This window comes from Ictalurus furcatus, chromosome 18 (assembly GCF_023375685.1).
Source record: "Ictalurus furcatus strain D&B chromosome 18, Billie_1.0, whole genome shotgun sequence".
Lineage (NCBI taxonomy): Eukaryota > Metazoa > Chordata > Actinopteri > Siluriformes > Ictaluridae > Ictalurus > Ictalurus furcatus.
In genome coordinates, this window is record NC_071272.1 from 12196306 (window position 1) to 12212103 (window position 15798).

General features: G+C 36.1%; 1 protein-coding gene across 4 annotated transcripts in view; it reads right to left on the reverse strand.

Moving 5' to 3' along the window:
* gria1b (glutamate receptor, ionotropic, AMPA 1b) overlaps positions 1–15798 on the reverse strand; it is a 101236-nt gene that overhangs the window by 48604 nt on the left and 36834 nt on the right. For all 4 annotated transcript variants that reach the window (XM_053648062.1, XM_053648059.1, XM_053648061.1 and 1 more), the window contains exons 4-5: positions 5733–5917; positions 4096–4149 (exon numbers count right to left, since the gene is read on the reverse strand). In XM_053648062.1, the coding sequence (XP_053504037.1) occupies positions 4096–4149; positions 5733–5917 (239 nt within the window). The remainder of the gene's footprint in view (positions 1–4095; positions 4150–5732; positions 5918–15798) is intronic.

Consider the following 15798-nt stretch of genomic DNA (forward strand, 5'->3'; position numbering starts at 1 on the left):
TGAACACAATCAGGCAGCAAACCAAAAGGACAGGGAATGAAGCAGGCCTGAAAAAATAAAATAAAATAAAAACAACCACATGATTTTGTCGCCATGGGAACTGCGACGTGAAGAGGAAACGTTATCAGAACAGTGGCCTGTCTTATGCAGGCCGGTGATAGCTGCAGAAAAATACAGCAAAATGGACAAATTTCTGACAAAACAAGGTCCCAGACTGTCAAGTGATATAATGAATGGGGAAAGCCTAGAACAAAAAAAATCCTTTCTGCAGTTTGGGTTTTCTTGTGTAGTTCTGATCTGTAGACAGACCCTATTGCTTTATTTTTTGTCAGGGTTACTACATCATACATATATATTAGTAGTATAGTAGTAGTAGTAGTAGTAGCAGCAGCAATAGTAGTAGTTCTATTAGTAGTACATTAAATCTCACTGAATTCCTCAGATGTGAATCATAGTGGAAAGTACAAAAAAAAAATCCTGTCTGAAGTGCTGGGTCTTCCTGAGGGGCCAGGGTGCACAGTGACAGTTACCATCCTGTAAGGCAGCCTAAGTGGACTAAATAATAAGAAGCACTTATTTAAACTACTGATCAAAAATCTGGTGTTTAAAGTCCAATAAGAATGTGTAAGAATTTAAAGATTTAAAGTTAAGCCCACAGGACATTTTAAACACTGAATAATAAGAAAAGCAGGTCTAGACAGAGTGAAATCCATTCTATTAGTAGAGCAGATGTAGACTAATCCTACTTAGGACTTACATTAGTCTTTAGAGATAAATTTCTTCAGAGAAAATAAAACTGAGTCTGCAGTGGTTCAGGCAAACACAAATATATATAGCTCCTAACTCTAGCCTCCATAATGGATTTTTTATGCACTACTATCCATCTTACTTAAGGTTGAAAGGAATGAGCTTGAACTAGAATCAGTCCCAGAGAAAATGGACATTGTAAAATATAAAAATTAATCAATATGGCTCTGCAGCACTGAATGGCATAATGCTATGCAGGTGCACAGCTCACCACATCAGAGATCAGATTTTTAAAAAATTACGATATGGTTATTTCCATACTGATTAAGTGTGTCGATTAAGCTTTAGCCTTCATGTAATAACAGCTCAGTGTGTGTGTTTGTGTGTGGGATTCCTTAGGTGACTGGCTCAGAATCAGATGTACCCCATGGGTCTCTCTCCCTCACAAAGTGTTGCATTCTTGCAGCCTTTATTATCGTCATTATTTATAGGCTGATATCTTTTTTCATTGTTGCTGAGTGCAATTATGTGGTTCATGTGGAATTACGGTTTCTTTGCTCCTATCACAGAGCCCAATTATGAATATCACGATGCTTCTTGTGAATTCACAGCTTGTCGCGGCTGCATGACTGTTTGTCCAAATTCCCTGTTAGGACTACTGAACAGTGCCAAAACTTTTCCTGCTCCAATTCAAATGTGTGACCTATGCAGATCTTGATTTTCCTTTTCCTGATAAGATCAAGGTCTACAGTATGTCAATGGTAGGGCCATTTCTTTGGGTGAATGCATTTTCTTAATAATTTTTTTTACACCAACATTTTTTATTCAATATCCTGTCAGGTTAACTAATGCAAGTCATCTAGCTGCCATCAGCAGTTATGATACTAAACAATTACATTTACATTTATCAAGAGTGAAAAATCCTCTCAGGAATCCTGTCAAGGCAGTTCATGTTACCTAGCCTGCTTGTATTAGCAGTGAAGATTATGGACATCTACAAACATAAATCCTGTCAGGTCAGCTCCATTTAGCAAGCTATCTAAAAAATAAAAAATTCTAATTATATTTATGAATGCCAATGACTTCCTTCTTACCACTTGAAGACATTCATACATAGACTCAGCCCAAATTCTTATATATAGTCTATATAGTCTTAAAGACATGTACGCTCATTTGTACGCTCAATTTTGCCCTTATTTCTATGTATTGATTGAATGTGACAAACCAACATTTTCAGATTTGCCTCAAAAACACATATTCTTTATCTGTAGAGAGACCTAATTGCTTATTTTTTTCAGGTACATCATATGGACATTAATATTACACTACATCTCACTGAATACCCCTAATGTGTACATCCAATTTGCACTAAAGGTATATGTTATTAAGTTACATGCTACAAGTATATGCACTAAATGTATGCTATTTAAAGTCCCAGTGAAGTGCCTTGAAACGTGCACAGTTATTCAATGTGTTGATGTAATTTCCACTGAAACAGGAAGTTGGGCGGGACATATTGAGTGGCTCAGCCCCCTTCTTAAATGGCCAATTTAGCTTACCTCACAGCCCCAGCCAAGCTGTACTTGAGTATTATTAACATGGATTTTTATAATGTTGGGGAGGGACACTTCAGATTCTAGAGAGCATTTGATTGGACAGAAAATCTGATGAGAAGCTTAAGTGCAAAATGATGTCATCAAAATTGTTGATCTGTATTGGTGATAGAGAGCGTCTGTAAATTTTGAATTTCTAAATGTGAATTGTGAAATGTGTCATTGTTTTGGAGCACACTAGCTTAGAGATAACGTTAAGGCTAACATAGTGATATTAAATGCCACACAATTTTCAATTCTGATTTCATGGGGACTTTAAGGTGGATATTAGCAGCATATGACAAATGTGATGTGGGGCCTGTAAAGGTTTGGGTTTTTCATTTGTTTTTGTTTTTTTATTTTTATTATTATTTAACTGATCCCTACAGACTCACTGAGGTGACAGGGTGGTTATTTTTTTACAAATTTTTTTTTTGGTCATGAGTTAATATATTGAGGCCAAGATATTCTCAAGATCTATTTTGTGGCCACAAAGCACTTAACTCATAACAACTATTGTATTTCCAAATGAGTGAGACACCAAAGCATGGAGATTTGATCATATTAAACTTCACTTTAATCTTAGAATGATACATAATAACATACTGGAATCACTGGAGTTGAGACATTTATAATACACCATTAGCCCATGCATGTCACCTGAAGTGAAGTTTCAAAATGAAAAGATTATTAGTTCATAACAATTCATGGTCATGACTTTGGTATATCGTGGCCATGCAATACTTATTACATAGCCTCCAATTAGTAATTAGTGGTCTCAATATATTAATTTACTGGCCACAACTTATTAAAAAATAACCACCAGGCCACTTCACTTTGTAGCTCCCAACTGTATTGATTTTCCCAGTAGAAGAAAGTGGGATTTTGGAGCAGAAGAGAATTTTCATGACATTGTTCAGCCCCATAAAACTGGGGAAATGGGAGACACACAGGAGAGCTGAGCTTCATATTCATGGGAATAGTTTAACTTGTGGAACACATCCAAAGGTATGGAATTAGAAATCATCAACTATTCATGCAAATTTATGAAAGTTGTGTTTTGCGGTGCTTCTGAATGTATAATGAATCACTAGTACACTATCCATAGCTTGTTGTGTCAAGAATACTGCATTAAAACATTTTATAGCAGGAAGGAGGGAACAAAAAACAAGATTTAATGTTCTTCACTGTGATTTGCATTTCTCTCAAGACCATTTGGCTAATGATATTGACACATGGCCTGCTGTGAAACCTGCATCCCCTGTGTCGTTATGTCACATGGTGTTTCATCAGATATGTGAACAAAGTGAGTGAACACAATGTCTATTTGAATGTGACACCTTATCTAGCACTATTCAGATCTGAAGAAAGGTTGCATAAAGTAAAACTGCACCAGAGGAAAAGAAAATCATATGCTACAAGCTTTAAAACAAATCACAATCTACCACCACTCCTACACCCTCACACTCACACCAATACTCCCACAGCTGCAGATAAAAAGACATGTGACATTGATGCTTTCCATGCAGAAGTAGGGATGATAAGTCTCTAACTCAGCAGGCAGTCAGCAATCTGTCTGCATTGTGTTCTGCATTTAAAAGAACAAGCGCTCTGACCAGACAAAAAAAAAAGAGATGGGGAATTCATGTAAAAAAATGGTGGTGATGTGCTGGAATCGATTTGGAGATGTGCAAAAGATAAGGCTGTTACACTCCACAGCAGCCCCTGGTTATGTTAGATAACATGCCTCACTTACCAGGTTTGCCAGGATAAAGTGATAATTCTTCAGATTCTTTTTTTGCACTGCAATCTGAAAAGCAAGACATAAAACAGTCCATTACACATGTTCATATGCATATACCAACATTCTGTTGTTTATAGCCTAAATCTCTGCAGGCTCCCCAGACAGAAACTAATTAGTCCCATTTTTTTAGCAGTTAATTGCACGTCTTCCATCCCTCCCTGGGTGGGTGCGATATTGTGCGATTTGACATCTGTCACCATGGGAACCCCAATTATGGGCCTTAATGACTACATGCGCACCAGGACTTCACACACCTGTGAGCTATAGTATGCCTCTGGCATCTCTAAGCCTTAACTGAATGAAGGCTCTGGTCTCCAAACGTCAATAGGAAAATATCATGGTTTGACTGCTTTACGGTTTCATACTCCTAAATCTCAGGGGATTTTCAAACAACTGTGTTCTGCCAGTAAACTTTAAGAAGTGGCTGGGAATCTGGCAACTATGTTTGACAAATCCCTTCACAGTAATATCACCAGCTTTAAATTTACTGTCAGATAGTTCACTCTCGGCATTACATGGTCCATAGCACTGGTGATTTGATTGGGCTGTTTAAGAAAAGAGAGGCAACAGGAGAGTTTATCCTTTTAATCATAAATTCATACTGGCAAGTGACAAGTCACTCGTGTCACATGGATTCTTGTCTCTTATGGGCAATCACTGTCCAGCGAACTATCAGGGCAAGCTGTACTAGCCGTACTAGCCACTATCTCACACCAGTGAGCTCTGCTACTTCCTTCCATGCTTTATTTTTCTTCGTAATGTCTCCATACTCATTTAATGAGTTTGTATATTACAAAATAAGATGAAACCATCTATAAGGTTTTATATGGTTATAAGGTTGCTTTTTTCTTCTTCTTCATTTTTGGTTATGTCAACAGTAGGAACTATTTTTTGAGTTACTGTAGACTTCCTGTTAGCTTGAACCAGTCTGGCCATTCTACTCTGATCTCTCTCTCTCTCATTAACAAGGTGGTTCCACCGGCAAAACATCCAGTTTTATAAACTCTAGAGACTGTTACAACAATCATGCCACAGTCAAAGTCACTGAGCTCACATTTTCCCCATATTCTGATGAATGATGTGACTGACCTGACCTGTATCTGCATGATTTTATGCATTGCACTGTTGCCACATGATTGGCTGATTGGATAATTACATGAATGAGTGTAAAAGCTTTACCTATGACTGTTACAAAGCTCTCACACTGAAAACTGCTTCCAAAAATGCAAATAAAACATCAAAATATAAACAATTACATGCTTGTTTGTTTTTTCTTCTTCTTTTTTTGTCTTTACAAGGAGTCTCCATGTACTGTCAATGTAAAGTTTTCTCATTTATAATAAGTCATAGAAAGCAAACAAACATGCTAATTATCAAGAATGTTTCACCAGCTAGCTACTAAGCTAGCTAACAAACTACCATTAACTTTCAAATAGATTTCCCATAAGCATATAAATATTACATCCAACCACCGAACATAAGCAAAGCCTTCACAACTACAGTAATTCAATACACTGAGCCAAATGCAGATGTAGGTCACACATCTCACTGGTTTTTATCATTGCTCATCAATAAGAAGACAAATTCACCAGGTTAAGAATGGAGTTAAGTCTTTCCAGCTCGCAGTCCAGAATGATCTTGTGCTCTTTTTTGCTGTCCAGGTCCTGGATAGAGTTAATGAAGGCTGCCTCTGTAAGCGTATCAAAGTTGATGGATGTCACCTGCCAACTCTTTTCTGCAGCTGTGTCCAGGATTTTCTGTAGCACAGTCAGTCCTACAGGAAAGAAGACAGGGAAGGAAGAACCATTTAAACATTTATACCCATAACATAATATTACACTGTAAAAGATTAACCTTATACGACTTTTATACTTTAAAGCAGTGGTCACCAAGCCTCTTCCTTGAGCTCTACCTGCCTGCAAGTTTCATCTCCAACCAAAATCTAACACACCTTTTTTGGTCGATCAAGAACTTCTTAAAGCAATAATTAGATAGTCAGGTGGGCATGATTATGGTTGGAGTTAAAGTCTTCAGGAAGGTAGCTCTCCAGGAACAGGATTGGTGACCACTGATTTAAAGTCGAGATTAGCTGAAGATTTTGGAAATTATTTTACTCTGGAAACTAGTCCCTAGATGCAAGAAGTTTGAACATGCTATTCAATATCAACTCTGAATAAGAACTAACATCAGCTATAAGATACCAAACTTCAAAAGCCTTTGCTGCCTTTTATTAAGAGTTGAGGGTCAATTGGCTGGTTGGGAAGGGTAGCATTCTCTCACCTGTCAATCACAGCGAAACGAACTAATTGTGGATGTGTGTGAGCTTATGTATGTGGAGGACAGATAACGCTTTCTTCCAAGCGTGTTATGCTGCTCTGCAGTACAGCATGAGTAGCAGTTCAAAAAATGGGGAAAATTCCAAAAAGTTGAGGGACATTTAGTTCTTCCAGCAGGGCAAGGCAAAGTCACACAGTCTACTAAATATCCTCTCCTGAATCCATCAAACTATTTTCCCAGTGAATCTCTTTAACTTATGATCTGATGTTCTAGCATCTTGACCTGACAAGTTCTAAATTTTACCACAGCCTGAAACTGACTGGTAATTACACAACAAAACTGAGTGTTTGGCAAATGACATGGAAGCTGCTTGACCTTGTTGTACTAGTTTCCTCGAGAAACTCTTGATGTTAGACTTCACGCTGTGATTTTGATTGGGACTTCAGAGCTCTGCAGATTCTGTCTCACACTGTGGTACTGGTGCTAGAGAAAAATGAAACCTGCTTTAAATCAGCTATGTTTATCATCCTACTGCTAAATGAACTATTTGTTTTTGATCTGTTCAGGTGAAGCAGCTGATGGCTTGCTCCATATGGGGTGGAAATGAGAGAATGAATTGATTGTTCCTTGGACAGAAGTTATTTCCCAACCATGACAGCTTGTCTGCTGTGTAGCAGACACACAGGTCTAATTAGGTTTATTAAAGCAGCCCTGAGAGTCAGGGTCTGAAGGAAACAGAGATGATGAGCCTGCATGGATATTTAGAGCCAGTGTTACCAGGTCTGTGAGAAAAAAGCAGCCTAATGGTCAATAAAAAAGGCCAATTCAGAAACAAGCCCAATACCAAAATCTGTTCAAAAGTCTAACACCACATCTGTCCTGTAAAATGTACTGTGGTCTTTACAAGTAACAATACAATATTAGGTACAAGTACAATATTAGGGTTGCAACTTACGATTATTTCCATAATCGATTAGTTGGCCGATTATTATTATTATTATTATTATTATTATTATTATTGATTAAACGATTAATCAGATGGGGTCGGGGCAAACTTTCAGTACCCTTTTTTTATTATTATTTTAAATAAAATCCACAAACTGAGTGTTACAAATATAAACTTCAGATTAAAACTGTTTGTTCAAAACAGTAAAGAACCCAATACACACACACACACACACACCAGAATATATATTATTAATTTAGGACTGTAGTTTATTTCTGTGCTTTTTGTGCAGCCATAAAAAAAATAATGTATAAATACTTATACAATATAAATACTTATACAATATAAACTAAAATAAATGAATAAAATACATTTATATATATATATATATATATATATATATATATAAATATATATATATATACCGAAATAAACTACAGTCCTAAATTAATAATAAAAACTCACTTTCACTGCACCTTGTGGTTTCTGTTACTCACTGCCTTTAGGAATATTATTTTACTTGTGTTTACTTTTGATCATAGTGTTTTAATTAGACATTACAGATCTTACTCGCGCTCCCACTATGTATCAGCGTGGCTACACTGTGCATGATCAGCAACGTGGCCTCGTTACTAATAGATCACTTCCGTTATAATAAACAACAGAATTTACACTGCAAGTGCGCAAATACACCATATAATGACAATAAACTGGAATTAAATTAAACCTTTTAAGCAACTCGCACCAGTTTATCAAACCCTTTGCACACAGTGGAGCATTTTGGATATAAACATAACTTTGTGCTAATGCAGCACTGTTTGATACTGGCAGAACACAGCACTCTGTTTAATATAAAATGCCCCCCTGCCTTAGAGGACTTTCTTCCTCAGTCACGTGACGATTTTGCCTCCGTCTGATGGGGACTGAGGTCATGTTGGGAATAAAAGGTAACGCTGACAAACAGTAAACTGAAGAAAGTCATAATTGGTGACTCTGGGTGTCTTCTAAAGCTAGCGGCGTCGCATTACGTGCATATGACGTCATGTGCTGTCGGCTAGGAAGCAGCTTATACTTCCGGTTAGTAAATAAACCGCTAGTGATATATTTGAGATAATATTACCTTTCTAAACTCCACACAGTAGATGACAGATTACACAATACATAGTACGTCATTTGGGACACAACTTTAGTATTTACTCTCCGAAGCGTGTTTTCTGAACAGAAGTAACGTAATGAGTAAATCTCCCCCGTGCCGCGCGCAGACCAAGTAATCGATAATGAGATTCGTTGACAAAGATTTTCATAATCGGTTATTATCGATTTTATCGATTAGTTGTTGCAGCTCTATACAATATACTTTTACAAATACGTTTAATTTTTTTTTGTTTTTCCACCAAGGTCCAAGAAAGGTCTCATATTACATATTGTCAGAGGTGGTACAAATTGTAAATATTTCACGCAAATTAAATTTGAAAACTGAAAATTGTCTTTGATGTATGAAAGAAAAAAGTACAATACAGATTCACAAAAGAAAAAAATATCGCTGCTTCAGATTACACACTAGCTGTAGTTATTGATGGTAAATTAATAAATTAATAGTGGCTATTTCACTAAGAAACATGGAGTAAACACTATGTAGCTAAGGATAACTAACAAAAATCACACAAATGCTAGAAAGTATGATAACAACCCCAGCTATGCAACCTAGTTAAACGTTAGCTAGATGTTATACTATTATATAACTACCATTGTCTCATTTTTGCTGATAAATCTGATTTAAAAAAATTTAGATCCTTGAAGGTGTCTGATGCTAAAAAGTCAACTTATGGATTAACCCTTGTGCGTCCTTATGGACATTTTTGTCTTTTTATTTATTTATTTATTTTAACATTTTGTTTGTGTTAATGCAAACAGCTTAACTTTTGCAAAAGGTGTGTATTTTTATTGGAATTTTAATATTTCACACTCATTTGCTTTCATAAATCTATTTTAAACTAGGTAAACAAAATAGTTACACTCAGGACCTTAAGGACAAAAATGTCCCCATTGAAACCCATTCACACTGTAATATTTAATCCCCATGATGTTTAAGCATAAAATCATGCATTCTGTGTTAACAGGCTTTTATTTTCTTGACAAGGTTTCAAAACATTGAATTTTTAAAAAAGTTTCTGAAATGTGCACTATTTTCTCAGGTTTAGCCTCTGGGGAAAATACATGCTTTTCCTTTTGTCTGATTCTGCTGTATTATAGAGCACTGTAGACCAACTGAATAAATGATGCAGCCATAATTGTGTGAGTGTGTTTGTATGGATATCAGAGTTTGGTTTGCATGTGTGTACTGAAAATGTTGTGTGTGTGAACAGTTAGAAAGTAAGAAATTATATTGTACTGGAAATCACAAATCCCACCCCATGTATATGAGTCAAAGGGCTTTGAAGATATTTACATTATGTAAAGAAACCGGCATTAAAGAGTAAAAAATTCTGAAAATGAATGAATGTTTTGTAGTTAGAATGTTTCGAAGTCAGTGAAAGTGGAAAAAAAATTAATATATAATATTTCTATGACAGTTTTTTGACCTGGACACTTTTGTCCTTTATGGACCTGAGTGGTAGGGTTTTTTTTTTAATCTGACACTGCAAAAAAATATGAATGCATCAGAATGAATGTTGTTGTTAATCACTGACATATCAAAGACTGTAATAATAAAATAAATAAATTCTGCTTAGCATTTAGTATATGGAAAATAATTACTATTTTTCTTTTTTTCATTAAAAAAACATCTGTGGCCTTATGTAAACAAACCAGAACTTAATTCTGATAATGAATTAATGTTTGATACTTATTTTTGAGACAGTTTTTGGACATGGACATTTTTGTTCTCTATGGACATATGTGTAACTTTTTTTAATTGACGCACATGGGTTAAGACAAATATATGATTATAGAGAAATGAGTGATGTAGTGTTTGAAAATGTACTGAGCTGAAAGAAGAGATTTTGTTATTGAAATGTAGTTTTAAAAGTCAAAACTTGACTTAAGTAGAGGAACAAAGTGAGTGTACTTTGTTACATCCCATCTAATACACGATATAAAAAAGACTATCTGAGAATTTAGTAAACCATTTCACAACATAATGCATTCATACAGCAATCTACAGAGCTAATGCTAATCACATGGGATCCCATTGTGTGAGCACTAAGTATTTCTCCCAATCCTCTAAAACTGTGATTTACATTGTTTAACACCTATAAGCATTAAAAACAACAAATGACAGCAGTTTATGTAGCTGGAAAACATAGCCCTGCTAAGCTTATGGTGTGAGCTGGGTAGAAATGCACCACAGCTAGCATCTTCAAACATAACTGCTTAGCATAGACAATAGCAAAGAAAGAGGGACTTTTGTTAGTTGTTCATGTGGATCTAATCTTGGGACATTACCAAAATACACCAGGAAATATCAAAAGAATCCAACCATATTGCAAATTATGAAGTTTGACTAGCTTTACAAGCCAGGTGTTTACTAACCGTTACAGTAGGTTAGCTATCACTAGAAAACAAATCTGTCACTCAGAGGTCCAACAGTGAATTGACTTTTTCTCAAATTAGTTATTTCTAATGTCCCCAATGACCAAGTTGCAATATAGGGGTTGACTCCTGTTTCCAACTGCACCATGTTTAGGTAGTTTGAATAAAGAACATTTAACACTCCCTTCCCTTCTCATCATGCCCTTTCTCTGCTGAGAATAGTAGCAGTTATGGCTTCATGCATTCTTTGCAGTTGCAGTTTGAAGCTGCTCACTCTAAATAAACTGGATATGTTTTTTTGACCGATTATTTGGTAACTGCATCAGCGATTCTGCATTTAAAAAAAAAAAAAAAAATCTATCACACTTACAAACTCATTCTTGATCTTGTCCAGTGCATTTTAATGATAAACAAAGTTGGCAAAATGATAAACGCAGGATATTAACTCAAAAAAAGCAGTATATTCTCTACCTGAGTCAGATTGCGGTACACATGCAAAGCCGACAGCTGATCAATAACAGCACAGGCTGTATCCATAGAGAAAAATTTGTAACAGCTGCCATCTGAGCAGCCCAAAGACGAGTAATACAAATGAGCCAGCCAATCAGATGCAGCTCCCTGATTGCTGACCTCGCGTCTGCTGAAATATGATGGTATGCAAGTTCCGCGTTAGACATAAATCTACCCCGTCTGGCACCCGTGATCAACCGTCTCTGAGTATAATTCATAAACATGACACATGGACTAGTGGAGAGACTAAGAGCATCACTTGATAAGCAAATGTATGCAATGAGATAATTCTGCATTTATCATGGAGCTCAGTCGGAGCTTCCTGTTGTGGAAATGAATAGTGACACTAGTAGTAGATAATTACAGCTGTCGTCTTCTGCTGCTTGCAAATCGAGGCTGAGTCTTTTACAAGCTCAGTGAGAGTATTTGCATTATTTGAAGACCATGTTCAACAAACATGAAGCTGACCTCAACCCTTATATGACTTTTGGTTAACTAATATATTTTTTGATACATTAACACCGAAGGACTAAAGCTGGCTATTATTCCTGGCCTTCCTGGCATTTCATGTAAGGAATAAAACACAAAGGGGAATGTTGCTGTATGAAAATTATAAACGACACAGTAGTGTGATGCGTTCTAATCAGAGTTGATAGCAATTTGACAACAATTAAATCTTTTTTTTAGTTAAAAAACAACACATCCTTTTTATTCATTTGTAGTTAGGTTTAATGTTGTGGAACATCTGCGAAATGGTAAGTTCTTGTTATCATTACCTTTATAACAGCTATAAACAGTCATTTCCTCACCAGCCTCCTTAGAAGCCTCTTTTTTATTCTTTCTTGAAGTTAATAAGTCAAAAAAATGCAGCTTGTCATATTACTGAGAAACCACAAAACCCTAAAGCTTTTCCCATGTCAGGAAACTTAAAGTTATATTTTTTACTGAAACTGGAGACTCCTTACCAAAAATTCGAAATATGTCGCCTCATAGAAAACTTCACCAAATCAACAGTTACACACGTTTACAGTATAATCAGATATATGGAGCATCCTCTGTACAAGTCCCTATGAATGAGTTACCATAGAAACAATAACATATTAAAACGAGCATATTTTAACATCCATATTGTGCATCCAGATATGTATGTAATAGATTCATATTCTGAATTAAGTCAGCTTAGGTGATTAAAACGGAAACTATTCCAATAGAATATGAACTAGAATGTTAGTTTTCATGTTTAGTATACACCAATGACCATCAGAAATAACTTAGAAATAATATGTTTATGTTCTGCTCTCCAATACACAAATACATTTACATATTCTATTGAATTTTCTTGTAAATTCACAGTGATGTAACACTGATGCATTTAGATAGCTAATTACCTTATGTTAGATATTATTTTTATTGGCTCTTTTTCATTAAATTCCATTTTAATTGTTTTTAGTAGCTGACCAAACACAGGACACTCTGCCAAAAGTCTGCTTTCAAATTGCTTTGAGCAAATTGGAGACAATTTTATTTTACACTGCAATAAATTACATCTTAGCAAATGAAAATATCTTGAATATAGACATATGTGTTCAGCACTTCCTATTATATGATTACAATAAAACAAACATAAGATTATTAAACCTAAAATTAATAAAGATAATTTAATAATTATTAAATTATTCTACACATTTCAGTTTAAATGTTCATATTGGTAGGTAAGTTTGCTACTTTTTAGAAATGCTTAAAATGAGCAAAATTATCTTCCAATAGAAACCGACTATTTCAAGCTTGAAATTAGTAAAATAAACAAACAAGGTCTAAAATTAACTTTAATAATCTTAAATTTGGGTCACTGTAATTGAAAAAGTAAATACAAGCTATATTCGACTACATTTAAGATACACTACAGGAGCATCTAAAAAAATTAGAATATCATGGAAAAGTACATTTTTTTCTGTAATTTAATTCAAAAGGTGTAACTTTCATATACAGTGAGGGAAATAAGTATTGAATGTGTCAACATTTTTTTCAATAAATATATTTCCAGTGAGGCTATTCACATGAAATTTTCACCAGACATCAGCACTAACTCAAGAAATCCGTAAATATAAAGAATTCATAAAATTAAAGTCCATAAATGAAGTTATGTGTAATAAAGGGGAATGGAAAAAAGTATTGAACATGCTAAGAAACAGCAGTTCTCCAAGGCAAGGTAAGGCAAGGCAAGGAACCAGCTGAAATCCGTAAGTAATTATACCTACTATCTGTGCAAATTAATATCAGCTGAGTTAGTAAACTGACGGTCTATAAATAGGCTTTTTGTTACCAAGTGTCACAAAAGAAACATCTCATGATGGGTAAAAGCAAAGAGCTCTCCCAAGACCTTCAGAACCTTATTGTTGCAAAATGTATTGATGTAATCAGATACAGACGTATTTCAAAACTTCTGAATCTTCCAGTAAGCACCATTGAGGCCATTATGCACAAGTGGAAGCAGCATCACTGTCATCAACCGGCTATGCACAGGATTGTATACAATCACAATCACAAGATTTCTGACCAGGGAGCCAGAAGAATTGTCAGAAGAGTAGCCCAAGAGCCAAGGACCACTCGGAAAGAGGTCCAGAAACACTTGGAGGCAGTAGGTACCATCATCACAAAGAAAACAATAGGCAACGCACTCCACTGCTCACGCTCACCCAGCAAGAATCCATTACTAAAGAAAAGGCATGGTGAGGCTCATTTAAAGTTTGTTACAACTCATTTGGACAAGACTATGTAATACTGGGAGAGTGTAGTCTGTTCAGATGAGAGCAAAATTGAACTTTTTGACTGTCATACTAGACACAATGTTTGGAGAAGAAATGGCACTGCACATCACCCTTAAAACACTATACCAACAGTGAAGTTTGGAGGTGGAAGCATCATGGTGTGGGGCTGTTTTTCATTGCATGGTACGGGTAGACTTCATATAATCGAAGGAACGATGAATGGAGCCCTTTACCAGAAGATTCTTGGGAAGAATCTGCTGCCATCCACCAGGATGATGAAGATGAGCCATGGTGGATGTTCCAGCAGGACAACGATCCAAAGCATACAGCAAAGGAAACTCTCAATTGGTTTCAGAGAACAAAAATCAAGGCGTTAGAATGACCCAGTCAATCACCTGACTTGAATCCAATTGAACAAGATTTAAAGACAATATGCTTAGAAGAATGGGCCAAAATCACACCTGAATACTGCGGCCCATTAATTTCCTTATACAGGAACAAGGCAGGGTACACCCTGGACAGGGTGCCAATCCATCACAGGGCACATCACAGGCACACATTCACACACCCATTCATACACTATGGACACTTTGCACATGCCAATCAGCCTACCATGCATGTCTTTGGACTGGGGGAGGAAACCGGAGTACCCGGAGAAAACCCCCGCAGCACGGGGAGAACACGCAAACTCCGCACACACAGGGCCACGGTCGGAATCTAACCCCCGACCCAGGAGGTGTGAGGCGAATGTGCTAACCACTGAGCCACCGTGCGCCCCTTCTCCACCAAGTATTAAAAACATTTCAGTTAGCGCGTTCAATACTTTTTGCAGTAATTCGTGCAAAAGAAGCCTGACCAAGTATTGAGTGCATAAATGAACATACTTTTTAGAAGGCCAACATTTCTGTATTATAAATTCTTTACACTAATGTTTTGAGATACTGGATTTTTGATTTCCATGAGCTATATGCTTTCCATGAGTTCTTCCACTCTAACTTTGGCAAACCATATCTTCATGGAGCTCACTTTGTGCACAGGGGCATTGTCATGGAACAGGTTTGGGCCTCTTAGCTCTAGTGAAGAGAAATTGTAATGCTAGAGCATACAAAGACATACTATACAATTGCATGCTTCCAATTTTGTGGCAACAGTTTGGGAAAGAACCATGTATGAGTGTCAGGTGATGGTCAGGTGTCCATCAGGTGTTTTGACCATAGAGTGTATTTTCCCTTACTAATTTTTATTTTTTTGCAGTGTAGACTACATGGGGAAAGTAGATATGTTTATAATTAGATGATTAGAAACTTTTGGTTGAACATTTAATAGTCGTGCTTCCATGCTATGTTTTGCTTATTTATTGGGTGATTTATTTATTGAGTGTGTAGCTGAGATAATATTTCACATTACGATCCACACAATGAATGTAACTTAAGGAGCAATCTTATTTCCATTCAATCATTTCTACATTTATTAAATGACAAAAATTGCCTCAATAATCAATTGTTATTTCAATGTTCAGGAATTTAGTCGTGATTCTCATTTTTGCCCTTATCATTCAGCCCTACACACACAATCAATTCTCCAATTAACTAATAGACTTTAGCTATGCAACAAATGTCCAAA